The sequence below is a fragment of the Trichoderma harzianum genome, assembly GCF_003025095.1.
Source record: "Trichoderma harzianum CBS 226.95 unplaced genomic scaffold M431scaffold_2, whole genome shotgun sequence".
In the NCBI taxonomy this organism is placed as follows: Eukaryota; Fungi; Ascomycota; class Sordariomycetes; order Hypocreales; family Hypocreaceae; genus Trichoderma; species Trichoderma harzianum.
In genome coordinates, this window is record NW_020209250.1 from 189,210 (window position 1) to 208,498 (window position 19,289).

Here is a 19,289-nt window from a genome sequence, read left to right on the forward strand (position 1 = left end):
TCATTAAATGTGGCACAGAATAAATTCTGAGTGTCGAGGGACCGTGTTTGTTTCCAAGTTGAGCTAAGGAATAGCTAGCCATCTCATTGCGAGCAACCTTGATGGCTTCCCCCACAGTCCATCAAGGTCCACGCAACCTCCAACTATACATCTTATCAAGTCTAACCATACTGAACAAATGAGATGAACGCGTAAATTGTTGCTATAAAGGCAAAGAAACTTGCCATCAAGGTTCTCAACGATGAACAGGATAATAGCAATGAACGGACAAGACTTCATCCGTCATATAGCAACGCCGCAGCATCTCCCGTTTAAGTCTCAACAGCTACCAACTCTTTTACACCGAAGAAAATCACACCGATTTATTCCAATCCTACTCCAAAGCCATGGCTGAAGTGGAAGACGAAGTATACGATGTCATCATTGTCGGTGCCGGCCCCTGTGGCCTCTCCACGGCCTCCCGTCTCCGCGAACACACCCCGGCCGCCCTCTTCACGGACGAAGAACACCGCCGTTTCCATTGGATTGGCAAATACGGCAAAAATGTCAACCTCAAACATGTAAAAAGTGGCAAAATATCACAAAGCTGCCACTGTCGACCCGAGTACAAGATGCTCGTCTTGGACGCCACGGATAACAAGTGGTTGGGCCGATGGAATCATCTTTTCAAGACGTACGACATTTCGCATCTGCGCAGCCCGATGCTCTGGCACGTGGATCCCCTCGATAGAGATGCGCTTCTCGCGCATGCATATCATCATCAGCGGGAGGATGAGCTGGTCGAGATCCGCAACTGTGTCGGCAAGGAGATAAGCAAACACGCAAGTAAAAAGATGGCCAATGGCCGAGTTTGCGGTGGCAAGTATGTTACTTTCCATTTCTCAGATTATCACATTAAAATATGCTAACAAATGACCACAGACAAGAAGCAAGAATCTCCATCAATCTTAGAGAACGAAACGACTACTACACACCATCTCAAGCCCTCTTTCGTGATCATTGCATGGATGTGGCCGGACGATACAATCTTGGAGAGCAACTCATCCGCAAGGAGACACTACAAGACATCGACTACGGCGAAGTTCGAGGCGTTTCAGTAGACGGTGCAAAACTGTTTACTGTAACTACAGACTCTACTCGACACTATTACGCCAAAACCGTTGTCCTCGCCGTCGGTCCTGCAAATACCCCCAAAATCCCTCCTCTCCCATCTGCTCCTCTCACAGCTAGCGGTGTGCCTCCTCAAGCATGCCACAGTATGCAAATCAAAGAATTTCCCGATCTCATTGTCAAATCGCGCATCGCCGCCGGCCGCTCTACAAATGTTCTCATCATTGGTGGCGGCCTTACTTCCGCCCAGCTCGCCGTGCTTGCCCTGAAAAGGGGTGTCACCAAGATATGGCATCTCATGCGAGGTCCTATGCGCGTCAAGCATTTTGACGTCGATCTTTCATGGATGGGCAAATACAAAAACGCCGAGCAAGCGCGTTTCTGGACCGCAGACTCGGATATCGAACGTCTCGAGATTATAAAAGAGGCCCGCGGCGGCGGCAGTCTCACACCCACTTACTACAAGAAAGTGAAGAAATATATTGCATCTGGCCATATCGAGCTTCACACCAATACAAGCCTGGTGGACGCCGAGATGAAAGAAATAAACGGATTTCGTTTCTGGGCCATCAAGACAGAGCCGCCTATTGCGGAGGTGCCACTCTTTGACTACATATACTTTGCTACAGGAATCCAGACGGATTTTGCGTGCCTACCATACCTGCAAACCATGCTTCAAAAGTATCCTATCCATGGGCATGGCGGATTCCCCTGCATCAACGAGGATCTTATGTGGAAAGACGGCGTGCCCCTATTCTTGGCCGGACGGTTGGGAGCTCTTCAGCTTGGGCCAGCAGCACCGAACATTGGAGGGGCCAAAGTTGCTGCAGAGAGAGTAGCATGGGCCATTGAAGATATTACCAAGCTGAATGGATTGCAAGAAGGGCATGACCAAGATAGCAGCGAGCTGGCGAGCTATCTCTCAGGCCATGGAAATATGTACGGCATTCTACAAGATGAGCCGAACTAGCACTCAGGAAGCATGACAATGGACTCGACAGAATAAATGACATTCGTCAATACTTGTAGTCAAGCAAACGCTTTCTACTTCTTCTTATCATTAATCGTGCATATAATATCTTAACAAATATAGCCTCCGCTTCATGGCAATTAACTCTCCACCAACGGCTTCACCTCCAGGTATTACAAAGCCCAACACCGCCTGCGGCAATATCCATTTAAACTCGGTCAGCGACATCGCTGCTGTCACTCAGACCAGCAAGGTGGCCATCCTGTCTCTTGACCATGACGTGCTTTTGCAGAGCAGCACGCGGCGGGAACTTGGCGTTGAAGACTTCGTCCAACTCCTCAAGAGTGCGGCCACGGGTCTCAACACCGAGGAACCACCAGAGGAAGGAGTAGATGAGGTTGAGGCCGACAAAGATGAGGTAGTAGCGCCAGTTGATGGCTTCGAGAGCAACGGCAGTCACGTAGGTGTTGTAGAGGTTGGCACAGTTGGACATGATGACGTGCTGTGAGAAAGATGTGGTCAGCAACTGAGACAGATGTAGAGAAATAGTTTGTATTATTTGGTTAAAACTTACAACTCCCATACCCTTGGCTCGGGTAGGATTGGCTAAAACTTCGGCACAGTAAGTGGCAGTCAGGGGAGTGTACACGAAGGAGTAGGCACAGCCGAAGAGGAAGATCTAGAAGCACAAGACGTTAGTACAGGCCGTGGTAATAATACGGAGCATCACTTACCATGGCAACACCAGCGTTGCTAAAGGCTGTGCTAATGCCTTCCGCGCCGTGCTCAAACTTGGCGGAGAATCCTGTGACGGCACCGAACAGGCCAGCGAGGACGATGCTTCCGACCCAGAGCTTGGTACGACGACCAATCTTGTCGTTGGTAGCAGATCCAGCAACAGCACCAGTAGCAGAAACAATAGAGTTGGCAAAGGAGAGGAGCAGTCGACGTTCGACGGAGATGATGCCGAGGATCTTGTACATGGAAGGGAGGTAGTAAGTCAAGACGGAGTTTCCAGACAGCTGAGCGAAGAAGGACATGAAGGACATCATGGTGAATCGCCAGCGAGCGTTGTGGTCCTTGACCAGCGCCCAGTAGTCCCACAGGTTGGACGCCTTCTGCAGCTCGATGGAGTCTTCGAATTCGCGCAGCTCGAGCTGGACAACAGGGTGGTTGGTGTCACCGCCTCCGTGATACTTGGCCAGGATTGCAGCAGCTTGTTCCTTCTTTCCCGTCGCAGTGAGCCATCGAGGAGATTCGGGGATGAGAAGTGCGCCGATGAAGATGAAGAACGGAGGAATGAGCTGGAGACCCATGGGGAGGCGGAAGGCCAGTTCGCTGTTGTTCTTGGCAGAGGCATATGTGACTCCCGTGGCGAGAATAGAACCGGTGTAGAAGACTAAGTATCATCTCCATGTTAGTTATCCGTATAAGAAACTCCTTTTTATCCACAAGAAGCTCTACTTACAGGTGTTGTAATAACCGACTACTCGGGCTCGCCATTGGGGCGGAGCCAGCTCGAGAGCGTATGTAGGTGCAGACGAGGTTCCGATGGCAACACCAAATCCGAGGGTAAAACGACCTCCGAGGAGGTAGGCATCGGACTTGGCGGCCGTCTGGACGATAGCACCCACCATGATGAACAGAGAACCGGTCATCATACCCGCGCGACGGCCAAACTGGTCGCAAATGAGACCGGTGAAGAGAGAGCCGATCATGTTACCGATGGTGTAAATCATGAAGATGCTGTAAAGAGGACCGTGTGAGATACAGCAGACGGGCGATAGATAGATGTCGGCATAAAGATGAAAACTTACATTCCAGTAGAAGAGCCGAGCTCCGTGTGATGAAAGTAGTTCTGGTATTGAGTCATGGCGTTGATAGAACTGAAGATGGACTGTTGTGAACGGTCAGTCATCGTGTCTTGCCGACAACAATGCAAGAGTCTCTTTACTTACACCATCGAAACCAGATGATGTCGCGTTCAACGCCGCCACGAGGAGGATACAGTAGAGCTGAATGCTCGTCCATGACCAGGGATTCAGAGGCGCCGCAGAGACCGTCTCGTGGAAGTGTGTGTTGCCCTGGACTTCGGTGACGTTTCCAATGGCTGACTTGTCAATGTGATCGCCATTGATCGAGCCATGGTCGATGACCGGCTCTGGCCGCGACTCGTCCTTCTCCGCCATTGCTCTGATATCGCGTCTGTCGCTTCTCCTTGATATCTGTTGCTGTTTTCCCTGCGCGCTACTGCGAGTCAAGAGCAGCGTTCGGATGTCGGCAAGGGAAAGGGAGAGGTGGAAAGGCCGATGAAGGGAATGGATGTACGCAAGATTGACAGCGGGCCGAGATCTCTTTATGGGTTTCGCGCAGTCCAGCGATAGGTAACCAAGGCTACTACTGTACGAAGTACGGCTATATCTTCCCCATGCTCCACGAAGAGCCACGAGGCAAAGGCCCAATTCCGGACAAGGGTATGTAACCAAGGCACGATATGGAGGTTGCAATCCCTCGCCCACTTGGTTCGAAAGCGGCAGCAAAAGCCCTATCACCTCCGTCCGCAATGTCTCAGTCCCCTTCGGAAGCAGAAAACCCAAGGCAAAAAGCGCCACAACTTGTGGCCCTCCGCAAGTCTCTTTTCCCCCATCTTTTGTTCCCCCACCGAGCGCCAGGGATCAATAAGCACTCGAACCATTGAGCTGGGTCTAAGGCTAGCGGCGGCAAGACTTTTTGGAGACGCGGAGAGATGGGGTAAAAGGCATTGTAAATGCATACGCAAAAAGTGCCGTATGTGGTTTAGCTGTGGTGAATGGGCAGCTCACCGGTGGATTGTGAGACTTTGGTTCGCTGTTCCACGAGCTTTCGTCCGCCACGCAAGGGGGGAAAGGGCTTTCACAAAGGGATGATGCAGCGGACGTATGCGTGGGTGTATCGCATCTTGAATGAGGCTCAACTGGCGTTTCATTGTTGAACGGAAATCGAGCTGAAGTTGCTCAGCCACGATCACCCTCAGGCACGGAAGCCATACCGAGTACTCGTACATGTGCAGAGCATATCCAGGCCTGGGGCTTATCTTGATGCAGACTGGCGGCTGACCCCCAACAAGATGGCAATTCACCGAACCTAGCACATACAGTAGCGAGAGAGAGAGGAAGAGAGATTGGAGTCTTGTCATTCTCTCTCTCTCTCTCTCTTTGGGCAAACGCCTACACTGTACTAGCAGAAAGCCACCGTCCTATTCCGTACAATACATGGCTTTGGTCTTTATAGCTATTCACAGACAGACACTGTGAGCCATCACATAATATTCCGGGGCTCATGCATAAGCAGTGTGTCTTGTCTGAATCCAAGTTGAGGGCAAACAAGAAACGAACAAAAAGAGGTGTGGCTCACTGCATGAACAAGGGACAAGGACAAGGCCATTCTTGCTCAATCCACGCACTGCCGTTGGTCAGTTTTCCCTCTCGAGTAGCTCCGACCTCCTCCTTCTAGATGCCTTTATCCGAATCGCTCGCTACACCCTGATCGGCACTGCTCACGCGCCCACACCATCCCGTTATCTGCGTGCATTTCTTTCTTTCAAGATATCTAGCGAGGCCTTGTGTGTTCAAACACCTAACGCCGCCGGACAGACTCGCTCGCCGAATCATCATTTTCCTCCCAGCAGCCGTATCGTATCTCGTCGTCAGCCCAGCGTCGAACGCTCGACGATAGAAACCCCACCAACCGAACCCCCCGTGTACCACCCCAACGTTGCGAGGCGTCTCTTGGCGCACGTCTTGCCTATCTATATTCATCGTCGGCGGTGACAGAGCAGGTGCTGATCAGAACGTTTCATCACGGCGAGGCCTGGCGTAGGCTCGTCCCCCCACGGAAGCCCGTATGGGTCCCCAAAAGAGCTTGGGAGAAGAGGTAGGGGGTCCCGCCTCGGGCCAGCAAAGCGAGATCCTCAATACCTATCTCTAGAGCTGTCAAGTATTGTACACAAGTCCTGGAGAAATTCATTGATATGGTGCTAGCTGCAGCAGATGTTACCTTGGAGCTCCACATAGAGCTATGGAGGATCCGGGACGAGAAACTAGAAGCTCATGACGCCCTTCACAGAGCTTCATCTCTGCTATGAAAGACGGGTATTACTCCGGCTGCTATTTTGAGTCCTCCCTGCGGGTTCCCCGCACGCGGCCGACGCTTGGTGAAAGCCCCCAGTATGAATTTAACCTGGCCGCGCCCTGCGGTTGGTCCCCCACAGAATGGGGTTGCATCTCTTGCACGAGACGAGCCTCTTGAAGAAGACTGAAAAGAGAGTTGCGAGCATTCTAAACGTTGACAAATACGAGAGAATGACACGGGCTCAACTTTACTCGTCTCCCATTCCTCCTTTCTCTTGTTTCCTTTTTTTCCATTTTTTGCATCGTGGGTCTAACAAAGGACGCTATTGAGAGCTTTGATATTTTGTATTGTTCTCGTGCGCCCCCTTTCTATGGATTTCGCTTTGGGACCCCCAATATCAGCCATGGAGCTTTCAGCCAGATGACCGCCGTTGGACAACAGCGGAAACATGGAAGTGGCTTGACGTTTTCACGGTGGCGCCTCATGGAAGCGTCGTCCCGAATGAATGGTTCAACTGCTGATAGACTTGCTGCAACGTGAGCTTGGTTCAGCTGGAGTTGCGAGGGGGTCAAGTGGTGAGATGTTGGTTTGGCGCATACTGATAAGGCATAGCAGCAATCTATGCCGTATTATCATACAATCAACTCGGCATCGGCCTGTTATCTCTCTATCATTGAAGACTTATCGTTTATGATATGCGTGCGACTATCATTCTGCGTCAACCGATACCATTCGAGGTGATATGAAAACGACTCTCCGGAGTAGCGAGTGCTTGCTCCAGACACTCGGCCGAAAGTACATGTATAATGGGGAACGTCATCATTTTAAGCAGCCGGCGGTGAATCCACATGTACTACGAGTACGTGTATTCAGAAAGCTATCGCATTACCTTACCATCTACTCGGTGTAGTTGCAAACGATGCTTCAACACGCCAGCCGAATATTATTACCACGTAAGAATACGGCACAAGCAACTGGGTTCATCGTCGGCGCGTTAGTCACGAGGACCGGCTAAACGCTCGATATCCCGCGACATGCCGCCGGTCTTGGCTTTAGGCTCTCGCTCCGAGAGCCACCGATGACTCTGCAAGCTGAAAGAGAAGTCTCGAACTTGACCAAGATGATTTGCTGACAAACAAAAGGAATATTCACTTGTTGGCTTCCTGAGTTTCCAACATTAAGACTTTGGTTGTCAAGGTACCAGTTCTAGCAGAGATGCATTTTCCAGATAGCGACTAGCAGAATCCTCTTCGCCAAGTTCTGTCTATCTATGATTATTGGGCATTCAGGCCGGTCTTGTGTTTGTATTTCTATATTCCCGTGTCGCGTCTTCTTCAACGTACAAGATTTTCAGCCACTCTCGCTATACTACGCGTACAAGTTCCGTAACGAGACATGCCTCGGCATCTCTGCCTCAGTACCGACTGCGTTCATTTTTTTTAATATGGAAAACTAGCCGATCTGACACGGGAAGTGCGACGAGACCCGCCATCTGGTTTGAAAGGGCGTAGTACAGGGTTTTCAAGCTGCCGCATAGAGTAAGATGTCGCTGTGTCCGATGCAATGTTAAATTTTCTCCGTGAAAAAGAGTGAGACGAAAAATAGTTGTGTTACTATTTCAACCGAGCCTTTATTGCAATATATACATAGTCCAGCTATTTACAAAATTGAATCTCAAGTTGATTTACATTCGCACTCATTCCGCTCTCACTGTCTCGAATCAATTTTCGCCGGTTTTTTGTTCCGCAGCCAAATACGAAGTACGACGCCACGAAACTAGAGCTCATCCAATCGCCTACGAGACTTGGTTCCCCGAAAGCCACAGTTGTCCCAGCTGAACCCATCTTCCCTCGGCCAATCGAGTCATTGGGGGTCTAATAGCACCAACTTGCTAGCTTGAGCCGCGTCTACCAAGTCAGTTTCCAGCAGACAAGACTCCAGGAACAAGACAAGAACAACAAGAAGTAATCAGAGGCGGTTATTCATAATACTCCCACAACAGCAATTAAACAAACAATGCCTCTCATCTCCAACATCGCCACCGGCGCCGTGGGTGCCATCCACGTCTACATCCTCACGCTCGAAATGTTCCTCTGGGACACCCCGCGCGGCCACAAGGCCTTCAAGCTGGCCCCGGACTTTGCCACCAAGACCAAAGTGCTGGCGGCCAACCAGGGCCTGTACAACGGCTTCCTCGCCGCCGGGCTGTTCTGGGGGCTGGCCCATCCGGTGGAGGAGTTTGCGGCGCAGATCAGGCTCTTCTTCCTGGGATGTGTGGGAGTGGCAGGCGTGTATGGCGCGGCGACGGCGAGCAAGAGGATTTTGTATGTGCAGGCCGTTCCAGCGGCGGTGTCGATTGCGGCCATGTTGCTTGGATTCTAAGAGGTTAGAGAAGAATTGTTAAAAGTTGGGCTTTTAGGCGTGTAAATAAAAAAAATATATTCTCTACAAATGCGTTGGTCTCGAAGCTGTAAGCAACTTGAGTAGAGGTGGCCTCACCAAATATCTGCACACGCACAAATGACAGAAATAGTCGACGTCAATGGAAAGTCAAATGCAGTTGTTTTGAGTGAATTACAATTTCCATACTCTCTTTTAAATTTAAAAGAATAACTACGAGTTCAGCCTTTGCTTCTCACAATAGATAATGAAGCATCAAAACTACACACACAATTCCCATGATGCCAAATTTCTGGTGTTTTCGCAAAGCAAGTAAATGGGTGGTCCGTGCGCGTCGCGACTCAGATAAGGATAAGCCAAGACGCGGTTCACCAGCTTCCTCTCACAGATGAGCAGAAACGAAATCAGGCTTCAAAGCTGCCAATCGATAGCAAAAATAATTAATTAAATCATGCCTGCGACAAAACGCTCAAGACCGCCAGCGAGAGCATCTTCAGCAGCAAGCAAAAGAAATTCATCTCGCTCCGTCTCTCGAGCAGCAAAGACGCAAGATGCCTCGCCCTCACACAGCGATTCTGACTTTGAGGTCGCGGTTGAAGATGAAGTTGACATGGAAGACATCCCACCAGAGAATGACGCCAAAAGACGAAAAATAGCAGCTCCTGCATTGCGTTCAGTCAAATTCGACGCTGCTCTCAGCAAGAGACTCTTTGCACAAGAAGCCAGAGAAGCGGCAAAAGAAGAGGCATGCTTCCCACCTTTACGCCGGCACTCCGTCTTATACCACAGACCCCTCCTCTTGGATGAACAAGTTGGATCTCAAGGTCGAAAGGCTCTGCTCTCGTGGTTTGACTCAGTCAGCCAATCCCGGTCTATGCCGTGGCGCAAAGCTTGGGTTGACCCAAAGACGATATCGGACCCAGCAGAGCTTCGAAAGACGCTCGAGAAGCGCGCATACGAGGTATGGATCAGCGAGATCATGCTGCAACAGACTCGAGTGGCCGTCGTGATTGACTACTGGAGCCGCTGGATGGACAAGTGGCCAACGATTCACGACCTGGCAGCGGCAAAGTCAGAAGACGTGCTTGCTGCGTGGAGCGGACTCGGGTATTACAGCCGTGCGACGAGAATCCATGAAGCAGCAAAGCTGGCAGTTGGCGACTCAGAGATGAAGGGCCTGTTACCATCTTCGGCAAAGGATCTTGAGGCAAAGATGCCTGGCGTCGGACGATATACCGCCGGCGCCATTTCATGTATCGTTTTCGGTCGGGCAGAGCCAATGGTCGATGGCAACGTGCTGCGAGTACTGAGCAGGCAGCTGGGGATACACGGCAACATCAAGACGGGCAAGGCCGTCATTGACTCCATCTGGGCCGCGGCAGATGCAATTGTCAAAGCCACAGCCGAGCAGGATAGCGACGACGGCAAGACAAGCTCAGAGCCTAATGACAGACCGGGACGATGGGGTCAGGCTCTGATGGAGCTGGGCAGTACAATCTGCACACCAAACCCGAACTGCTCTCAATGTCCTATCACATCGACATGTCGCGTTTATAAAGAAGGCGAACTGAAAGCGAACAAGTCAAAGGAAAAGTCTCCGAGGGTAGTCGACATTGAAGACTTGTGCATCTTATGCGAAGAGTTTGACGAAGCCGACGGCGACAGCGACGAAGACTCGATCCAGGACAAGAAAGGCGGCAGCACGAAGAAGACGGAAGCAAAGAAAAGCAAGCAGCCCACGCTTGCAGCATTTGCGTTTACGCGAAAAACCGTTAGCAACTCATCATCCCCTTCGCCCTCTCCATCAACGACGACCTCGGCCACCTCCAAGGCAACAATGGACACAATCACCAGCTACGCTCGCAAATTCCCCGTCAAGGCCATCAAAAAGGCCGTCCGCGAGGAAGAAACGCTCGTGTGCGCCATCCGCCGAAGCGACGGCCACTATCTCATCCACCGCCGGCCTCTCAGCGGTCTACTGGCCGGACTATGGGAGTTTCCCAGCAAATTGCTCGAGCCGTCGACAAAGTCGGATAAGAAGAAGCGCGAGCGGCTGGCCCATGAGTACGTGTCGGACTTGCTGAATGGCGACAAGGCAGGTGGAAAGACAAAGATATCGTGTGAGGGCGAGTTGGGGAATGTGCCGTGGCTTTTCTCGCACATCAAGCTGACGATGCATGTCTATTTGTTTGAGGTGGGAGATGATGCTGCGGTGGCAGAGGATGAAGACCAGCCGAGACGGTGGGTGGCTGGAGGTGATGTTGACGCTGAGAATATGGGAACGGGGATGAAGAAGTGTTGGGAGATGGTGAAGGGGGCAGTGGAAGAGTTGTAGAAGTGATGAAGTAAGAAGGACAGTGTTTCTTTTTTTCTTAGTACTGCGTTTAATTCACAGGGAATACGAGTTGGAAACTCTGTACAGGTAGACTATGAGATGGGATATAGGGCGTTTGGATTTTGAGGTTGGAGATGCATATTGCCGGATTGGACATGAATGAGCCAGGCAACTAGATTAAACAAAGATATACATTACTGAAGTACACGAAGAAGTTAATAATCTCGACGATGTTGATACTATGGCCGCATTCACTTTACTTTGCTAAGTACTGCATTGTGCATCTGCAGGGACTGGCGATCATGCTACATGGATGTTGAATCTTTTCGTGTGGAGGGGCATTGCTAGTTGATATTGGAGGGTTGCAATAGAAGAAGAAATGGCTGAGACAAACACAGGGCGATTAATGCAATTCCATTGAGCAACCCATTTAAGAAAACAATTGACCAAAGTGCATCCTACTTGGTTATCAGGCAATGCTCTTCCTTATATCACCTGGCAAGTGGGATTACGGTCTACAAATTCCAACATCTTGGCCAAGTCTAGGGTAGGCGAATGTATTGTAATCGATTAGCTGGGCGAAAGGGGGCTGTCGGTGGAGGCCGTGACCGACGATTCGTACATACTAAGCCAGATTTCTTCCCCGCCCTTTTGCTCTCCCAACCCTCTAGAATACGCCCATCTAGCCAGTCTGCAAGGTAAGGCGAGACATTGAAACATTGAGCAGGGAGAAGCAAAGCGGCGGATCGACAGAAAACAATGCAATGGCAAATGGCAATGCTAACTGGCCGTCTTCTGTCGCAGGTCCCGCACGTGCCTTGGATCCAGATCCAACCCGAAGCTCCGAAGCCGATCTATCTTGAAGTTCCCGGATCGGCGATTCACTCATTCTGCTGTGTCACCTTGACTTCACCGGCCCGGCATTTACAAACGAAGATAAAAGGCAACAATGTCTGGCCTCGACGCCCCCGATATCGTGGCTGCGTACGACGACGTGCGCAACGACAAAAAGGACACCAACTGGATGCTCCTGTCGTACGCGGCGGCCGTGGGCAACAAGCTGACGCTGACCGCCTCGGGCACGGGCGGGCTTGAGGAGCTCGTGGCGGCGCTGGACGACGAGCAGGTGCAGTACGGCTACGTGCGGATCGAGTACGCCAACGACAAGGAGAGCACGCGCGTCAAGTTTGTGCTGGCCGTGTGGATCGGCAAGAACACGCGGGTGATGCGAAAAGCGCGGGTCAGCGTGGAGAGCGGCGACGTCAAGAAGGCGCTGGCGCATCATCACTTGGCCATTACGGCGGAGGAGCGGTCGGAGCTCAAGGAGGACGACCTTGTGAAGCTGTTGCGGAAGTCTGGAGGCGCTGATTACAACGGTGGACGGGGTTGATTTGGGGACTCGTTAAAAGGGGGGGAATATGGGGGGAGATAGAGACAGGATGGGGTGAAGGGACGGAACAGAGAGTGGATAGATGGATAGAATGAGGGGAGCCCAAAAACAAAAATCTGGATATATCGATATAGAGCTACATATACGTGACTAGTACTTTTAGTTGATGGCATGACGATGACATGATATGAGAATGATACAGCGAGCACATATAAACAAAAAGCAGAGGGAATGAGGAGCGAGTGAAACGAGATAAGAGCTGACTAAAACAAAAAAAGAGAAAATGACAAGAAGAAAAAGAAAGATGGAAAAAAAAGCCGAAAGAAACAAAAATAAGAAGAGACTGAGATGGACAAGTGAGCAAAAGCTGCAGCTGTGGTCTGGTTTGGACAGATAGATGGGCCGAGGTGATGGCAAGACGTCTAGACCCTGATGCACGTCCAGACCCTGATGGGCTACGGGTCGTGATGGACAGAGGGCGAGATGGGCCAGGCTATAAGAAGGATAGTTAGTTGTGATGGCTACTACGAGATGCGACCCAAGACATGCGGTGTGTACTCGTAGAGAAGACAGCATGTGCTCGTGCTCGTAAATACAGGGGAGAGATGCTACGGTCAGTGGTGGATGGACGACTCCATTGCGTGTACCTGAGGTTCAATATGCATTTCTGTAGCCGATGATGTCCTTTCAGTCCACAAAAGAGACAACCTAGATAGATTAAGCTGAGTATATCTTCATACCATGAATAATCAATTAGTATTAGTTGGCCGTATTACCTAGTTGGCCATAAACAGAACAGATAACAGCACAACAGGCATCATATCATATCACAAGTTCCCTTACCAGGGCCAGACTCGAATTGTTGAATTTGCCAGCGGCCGGGCCATTTCCCTCTCGGCTTAGCGCGCTCGTGCAGTCTTTCCTGAATGGCCCACCGAGCGACACTTTTTAACGGTTTAGCGTCGAACATGGTACAAACAAGTCTATCATTTCGAGGATGGATTTGCATGTGCTTGCGGGTCTTTTTGTTTCTTCCTCTGTCAGTTGCTTTTTCATCAGTCGATACCTGGTTGTGTTGTTTATGAGATTAATGGGATAGATGCATATGGATATTCCTTGTATGTGAATTTAATAGTTTGTTTGTGTGTTTGTTTGTCTTTACAAGTGACATCCTTCCGTTGGTTGATCCATTTGAACCACTGAAATAAGGCCCCGTCCATCTCGCAGCGAGCAAGATGAAACTCAATCTGGGAAAAATCTCCAGCAAAAAAAAAAAGTCGCCGCCGCCGGTCAGCATTCTAAAGCATTCCCGCCATCAGATTACCACCTCCTTACGTATTATAGTGCCCTCAAGCCTTCTAGAAAACAAATCACAACCACCGTCATCCCCCCCTTCGGCCAAGGCCGCCTGTGTTCAAAACTCTTCTGACGTAGGTGTTCAAGGTTCCAACGTCCGCTAGCCTCTCGGGCCCAGCGCTGGACCAACCACCAACGACGCCGCCTGGAGCCACTGGAAGCCACTCAAGGGCCCCCCTAGGAACATGGATGAACCAAGATTGCCTTAGGTCGCCTCCCCCTGATGAATCCAGCCTAGGCCGGTCGTTAGCCTGGGGAAAGGGCTCCAATGGGCTCCAATGGGCGGCGCCATGATATCAAGAATCCATAATCCCATGATGGGGGGTTTTTTTGATGGGAAATTTGGGCTTTTGTCTCCACGGGCGGAGGGTGGGAACTGTGTGGTCTGTTCTCTGGGGGAGAGAGAGCATGTGTTAAGGCTGTTAGTTGATGTGTACTCACTGTATCAGTGAACTGAACTCCAGCTCTGTAACCACTGTAACTGTAACTCTGTGTACAGCCTCCATCCATGCCGATGATCTCAATCAGTCCCTGCATCTCAGCTGTACGACGGCGATCCAGCACGCATAAAGAATGAACATCCATCAATTGAAACATCAGCATCTTCTTCTTTTTCTTCTACTTCTAGCGCCAAACCGCCCGCACCGTCGATCAACGCCAAGTTTTTCTTCTGCTGCTGAAACTGGCCGAGGCCCCGCCGCCCAGAAAACCGAGCAAAAATACATTCAGCTTTTCAGGTACTTGCCGACTTGCTCGACTCGTAAATTTCTCTTTACCTTTTTAAACTCTTCAACCTTCTTTTCTCACCTTTCACCTCCTCTTCTTCTTCTTCCCACTCTCTCTCCCCTACGAGATTCTGCTACACATACTCATACTCACATCAATATATACTAGAGAATAGCCTCTTTGATTAGTGCAAGCAAATCTCTTCAACGTCTCCGCTTCCGCCTTCAGCCTCTTTTTGGCCCAAACCCCCGAAACGAAGCACGCGACAATCTTCGGATGCGGCCTAGTCTCGCCATCTGGACCAAACCAAACCAAACCGAACCGAAATCTCAGCTCCAAACGAACCCTCGTTTAATGGCCATGACAGCATCCTGGTTGCACTGCTTACTTGCATGAGCTTCGGCGCCACAATCTCTCAACAATCATCTATCGCTATTCCCACGCGCAAAAGTCTAGACCACTCCGGCCTCTTTTTTTACTCTCCTCTTTAACCTCCTCATCTCCTCCTCTTCTCTTTTCTCTTTTCTCACCTCTTCTCCTCTTTCCCCTCATCCCCCCTCCTCTCTCTCCCCTCTCTGTTCCTCTCTGTTGGTGATACTCTTGGGCGGCCTCTCTCCTCACCCGCGACAATGTCTTCCTCTTCCTCGGCCAACAAGCCGGCAGGGAAGCCGGGCCTCGTCGACTCCAAGCTCGAAACCGCCCAGAATCTCTCCACCGTCGAGGACTCGGCCGATCACCTCCTCGAGACGCTCGGATACACCCCCGAGCTGTCGCGCAACCGATCCACCGCCCAGGTCGCCTTCATGTCCTTTGTCCTCGCCTCTATCCCGTACGGTCTTGCCACGACGCTATACTACCCGCTGGTGGGAGGCGGTCCGGTCGACATCATCTGGGGCTGGGTTCTCGTGTCGCTCATTATTGTCTGCGTCGCCGTGTCTCTGGGTGAAATCACCAGTGTCTACCCTACTGCCGGAGGTAATAAACATCTAGCCCATCCCGTTCCCGGACAAGAAACAAGAACATTCGTATAATTGTTCGTAATCGTAATGCGCAACGTGCTAATTCATATCTTTGCTGTTTTCCTCAGGTGTCTACTACCAAGCCTTTATGCTGGCCTCTCCCAAGTGGCGGCGCATCGCATCCTGGATCACGGGCTGGCTCTTTGTTGTTGGCAACATCACCATCACCCTGGCCGTAAACTTTGGCACCACGCTCTTCTTCGTCTCTTGCATCAATGTATTTGAAAAGGAGCCCGGCGTTGGCATCTTTGCCGGTGAAACCTGGCAGGTGTTTCTCATCTTTTTGGCCCTGACGCTCTTTTGCAATGCTGTGTCTGCTCTCGGCAACAAATGGCTTCCTTGGTTGGATGTGAGTCTTGTCCTATCCTGTCCTCGTCTTTCTTTCAATTCCTTTCAGAATCGAGGGAAATGGGGGTTTCTTTTGCTTCAGCGACCAATTCTGACAATGTGCTAATTTTGCTGCTCAGACTGCTGCCGTTTTCTGGACCTTTGCCGGTGTCATTGCCATTCTCATCACCATTCTGGTCCTCGCCAAGCACGGCCGTCACGAGGCCAAGTGGGTGTTTGGCCATTTCGAGTCCTTCTCCGGTTGGCCCAGTGGCTGGTCTTTCTGCGTCGGTCTGCTTCACGCCGCCTATGCCACCTCTTCGACGGGAATGATTATCTCGTAAGTCATGCCGTTTGCAATTGGCAGCCCCCCTTCGAGTTGTCATCTTGGAAACTAACACACAACGTCCAGTATGTGCGAGGAAGTCAAGGACCCGGCCACCCAGGTCCCCAAGGCCATGGTTGCCACCATCTTCATCAACACCTTTGCTGGCCTCCTCTTCCTCATCCCTCTCGTCTTCGTCATTCCCGATCTGCAGGAGCTCGCCGAACTCGTGTCCGCTCAGCCCGTGCCCCCGATCATCAAGTCGGCCGTTGGATCTTCTGGCGGTGCTATTGGCCTGCTCATTCCCATCATGGTCCTCGCCATCATTTGCGGTATTGGCTGCACCACTGCCGCGTCTCGTTGCACCTGGGCCTTTGCTCGTGACGGTGCCATTCCCGGCTCCAAGTGGTGGGTCAAGGTCAACAAGAAGCTCGACGTGCCGCTCAACGCCATGATGCTCAGCATGGCTGTTCAGATTATCCTCGGAGTCATCTACTTTGGTTCCCCCGCCGCATTTAACGCCTTCTCCGGTGTGGGTGTCATTTGTTTGACTGCTGCCTATGCAACTCCCGTTGCCATCAGCCTGTTGAGTGGAAGGAAGCAGGTCCGCAAGGGCAAGTTCTACCTCGGCCCTCTTGGCACCGTCTGCAACGTCGTCACTGTCGGTATGTAATCTTCTCTTTCTTTCTCGAATCGTATAACCCTCTTTGTTCTGCTCTCATGCTTACTCCCCCGTTTTCAAACAGCCTGGTCCCTGCTCGCTCTGCCGCTGTTCTGTATGCCGACTGTCATCCCCGTCACCGCCGAGACCGTCAACTACGCCCCCGTCGTCTTCGTTGCCGCGACGGCGATTTCCGGCATCTGGTACTGGGCCTGGGGCAACAAGAACTATGCCGGCCCCCCTGTGCATGAAGATTAAGCGAGCTTTTCACACCTTTTTTCAAGTGTTCAGTGTTTTTTTTTTGGAACAAAAAGGGCAAATAAAAAGGATTTTTGGATACCCCCAAAGAGTGGCGTTTTTTTTTGGTGGTGGATGTTTGATACGTGTGAATGATGACAACAGGAATTTTACATAGTTGTGCGAAATAAAATATTTTATTTCTTTCAAAACTCCGGGTTTCCCACCGCCGTTTATCGACCCTCGTCGTCCTCTTAACTTTGGTCCTCCATCGGGTATCTCTCGCTTCTCTTATCAAACACCACCCTCTGGTGACGTGGCAGAGTCATCGTTATCAAAAGGGTTCACGAAGGGGGGAATTTCTCGCGAGAGACGGCACAAGGGTATGGAATTCGGTCTATTTTTTCTTCTTTCTCTTATCAATTCAAAACGGTATGCTGAATTATGAACTAGATTTGTGAAACTGGCCTTTTGTGCGAGGCAAACAGGAGCAATCAGAAGCTCACCGTCACTCCGTTTGCACAACCAAACATATCGTGTACTCACAACACAGGAGAAACAAGCCGAAAGGATAACGGAACAGGAAAAAGAGAGAGAGAGAAAGAAAGGGAGAAAGAAAAAAGAGGCAACAAACTTTTTTTTTCTTCCAGTCACACGATGAAAAAAAAAAAAAAATAGTCACGGCCAACCGAAAGTTATACACTCATACATCTCGATCTATACGCTCACATGCACACTCACGTATACAGACAGTCACAAATTCAATGTCAATGCCATCATAGATCTCATGATGCATCTCTGCATTGCCATTGCCGTTGACACAAACAGACAGAGAAACAGAGATACGAGTTCTGAGTTATCACAAAAAAAAAAAAAAAAAAGACCCCCCATGGATGCAGATATGCAAGCTGGAAACTTTACCGTACACCTCACAACCCCAGACTCCGATCACTCAAACGTCTTCCTAACTCGAAGCAGCCATTCAAGACCATCCAATTCAGACGAAAAGAGAAATCGAAGCATCATTCTAGAAGGAAAAAAAAATAAAAATTGATCGGATCAGCAGAGACAAAAGTAAACTTTCTCGGTTACCGAAAAACACAATCTCGTGACGAGGAGGACTGAACTATTCGCCCAGCCCAGCGTGAGCAGTCTACCTTCACCGAGCTAATGCTTCTCCAGAAAGGACTACTGTACAGACTTTCAGGTCACTTGACTGCCTGCTGACTTGGACATGCATATTCGTACAGCAAAGCAGCTTGCTTCTTTCTACTACATACTACATACTCCTGCACAGCCAAGTCAAGTCTCTTACAAGCGAAGCGCCATGCACGACTCCTGCAGCACGCAAGCTGTCATGTCCATGTCCATGTCGGTGAAGAGAAAAAAGAGATCATCATCCCTGGGGAAAAAAGAGAGACATGCGGATGACTACGCCCCCCAAAACCTAGCTGTTTACTGCATATGAGTACATACACACATGCACGCACGAGCATAGGTAGGGATAACATGTGCTTATTCTGACATGGATATCCCCAGGAAAGAAACAAAACATGAATCATCATCGTCCGTCCAGCAGCCAATCCAGCTGCTCCCATCTTGTCTTTTGACAAGACCAAAGAATGCACACTCCGAAACATTGGAAACGCAAGTCACTCACGCAGCTCGTAAAAAAAGGACACCAAGAAAGCCGCCAATGCCGCACCCCAGAATATCATATGCAATCATCCCTCCCCCAGGTGCATTCGAAGGAGCATGATCCAGGCAAAAACCAAGCAACATCCTGGGGAAAGGGAAAAAAAAGAAACGACAACGCAGATGCAGGGTAAACTGCAGCAGCAACCACCACCACCGGCCCAGCTCAGCCAACCGGCCGGCAAACTCCAAGCAGTACCACCACTAGTCGTCCAAGTAATACACCGGCCGGAGCGAACGCGAACCAAAAGATGCGTCTTACAGGAGGAGGGTTACTTTCTCGCGCCAGCAAAAACAGAAGCCGTTCCATCTTTTAGCCCCGAAAACAAAAAGGTTGCAAGCCACCACCAAACCTCCAGGGTAAAAAGAGAAGAGATGCAAGATAGCCCTTTGGACTAGCGGTCAAGCGGACTAAGCAAATCTGAAAGGCGGCCGGCCGGGCTTGAATGAAATAGCCCCCCCGGAAGAAGCTTCACCGGTTCCGCCTTCGAACTAAACTTGTGAAACCATCTCGCCGTCGCAATAGGATTTTCCTCTCTCTCCCAGCAAAAAAAGCAAAGGTGTCTCAATTGCTCGTCTCTCCCCCCATCAGATGATACAAAAACGCTGCCGTATCATGACCTGCCGC

The 19,289-nt window shown here is 50.5% G+C and overlaps 8 protein-coding genes across 8 annotated transcripts; 5 read left to right on the plus strand and 3 right to left on the minus strand.

Annotated features, from left to right (window-relative positions):
* Positions 1–386: 386 nt before the first annotated feature.
* On the plus strand, positions 387–2,080 carry M431DRAFT_490146 (hypothetical protein; the record flags this gene model as incomplete). Its single annotated transcript, XM_024916765.1, has 2 exons — positions 387–862; positions 922–2,080. The coding sequence occupies 2 exons, from the start codon at positions 387–389 to the stop codon at positions 2,078–2,080; spliced, it is 1,635 nt and encodes a 544-aa protein (XP_024778202.1).
* A 208-nt stretch (positions 2,081–2,288) lies between these two features.
* On the minus strand, positions 2,289–4,269 carry M431DRAFT_75576 (hypothetical protein; the record flags this gene model as incomplete). The annotated part of the gene is made up of 6 exons (XM_024922355.1): positions 2,289–2,582; positions 2,655–2,759; positions 2,815–3,479; positions 3,549–3,826; positions 3,898–3,977; positions 4,039–4,269. 6 exons carry the CDS (start codon positions 4,267–4,269, stop codon positions 2,289–2,291), a joined length of 1,653 nt encoding a protein of 550 aa, XP_024778203.1.
* Positions 4,270–4,838: 569 nt separating this feature from the next.
* M431DRAFT_279641 (hypothetical protein) lies at positions 4,839–5,495 on the minus strand. The gene has a single exon (XM_024914001.1). The coding sequence runs from the start codon at positions 5,253–5,255 to the stop codon at positions 4,899–4,901; it is 357 nt and encodes a 118-aa protein (XP_024778204.1). The 5' UTR covers positions 5,256–5,495; the 3' UTR covers positions 4,839–4,898.
* Positions 5,496–7,851: 2,356 nt separating this feature from the next.
* On the plus strand, positions 7,852–8,726 carry M431DRAFT_503495 (hypothetical protein). Its single transcript, XM_024918313.1, has one exon. The coding sequence runs from the start codon at positions 8,207–8,209 to the stop codon at positions 8,570–8,572; it is 366 nt and encodes a 121-aa protein (XP_024778205.1). The 5' UTR covers positions 7,852–8,206; the 3' UTR covers positions 8,573–8,726.
* A 274-nt stretch (positions 8,727–9,000) lies between these two features.
* On the plus strand, positions 9,001–11,195 carry M431DRAFT_503496 (hypothetical protein). Its single transcript, XM_024918314.1, has one exon. The coding sequence runs from the start codon at positions 9,042–9,044 to the stop codon at positions 10,923–10,925; it is 1,884 nt and encodes a 627-aa protein (XP_024778206.1). The 5' UTR covers positions 9,001–9,041; the 3' UTR covers positions 10,926–11,195.
* Positions 11,196–11,476: 281 nt separating this feature from the next.
* Positions 11,477–12,432, plus strand: M431DRAFT_503497 (hypothetical protein). Its single transcript, XM_024918315.1, has 2 exons — positions 11,477–11,623; positions 11,730–12,432. Exon 2 carries the CDS (start codon positions 11,875–11,877, stop codon positions 12,313–12,315), a length of 441 nt encoding a protein of 146 aa, XP_024778207.1. The 5' UTR covers positions 11,477–11,623; positions 11,730–11,874; the 3' UTR covers positions 12,316–12,432.
* On the minus strand, positions 12,309–13,122 carry M431DRAFT_279660 (hypothetical protein). Its single transcript, XM_024914002.1, has one exon. It carries the CDS (start codon positions 12,889–12,891, stop codon positions 12,475–12,477), a length of 417 nt encoding a protein of 138 aa, XP_024778208.1. The 5' UTR covers positions 12,892–13,122; the 3' UTR covers positions 12,309–12,474.
* Positions 13,123–15,026: 1,904 nt separating this feature from the next.
* On the plus strand, positions 15,027–16,987 carry M431DRAFT_74077 (hypothetical protein; the record flags this gene model as incomplete). Its single annotated transcript, XM_024922190.1, has 5 exons — positions 15,027–15,372; positions 15,485–15,765; positions 15,884–16,083; positions 16,156–16,733; positions 16,815–16,987. The coding sequence occupies 5 exons, from the start codon at positions 15,027–15,029 to the stop codon at positions 16,985–16,987; spliced, it is 1,578 nt and encodes a 525-aa protein (XP_024778209.1).
* Between the last annotated feature and the right edge of the window lie 2,302 nt (positions 16,988–19,289).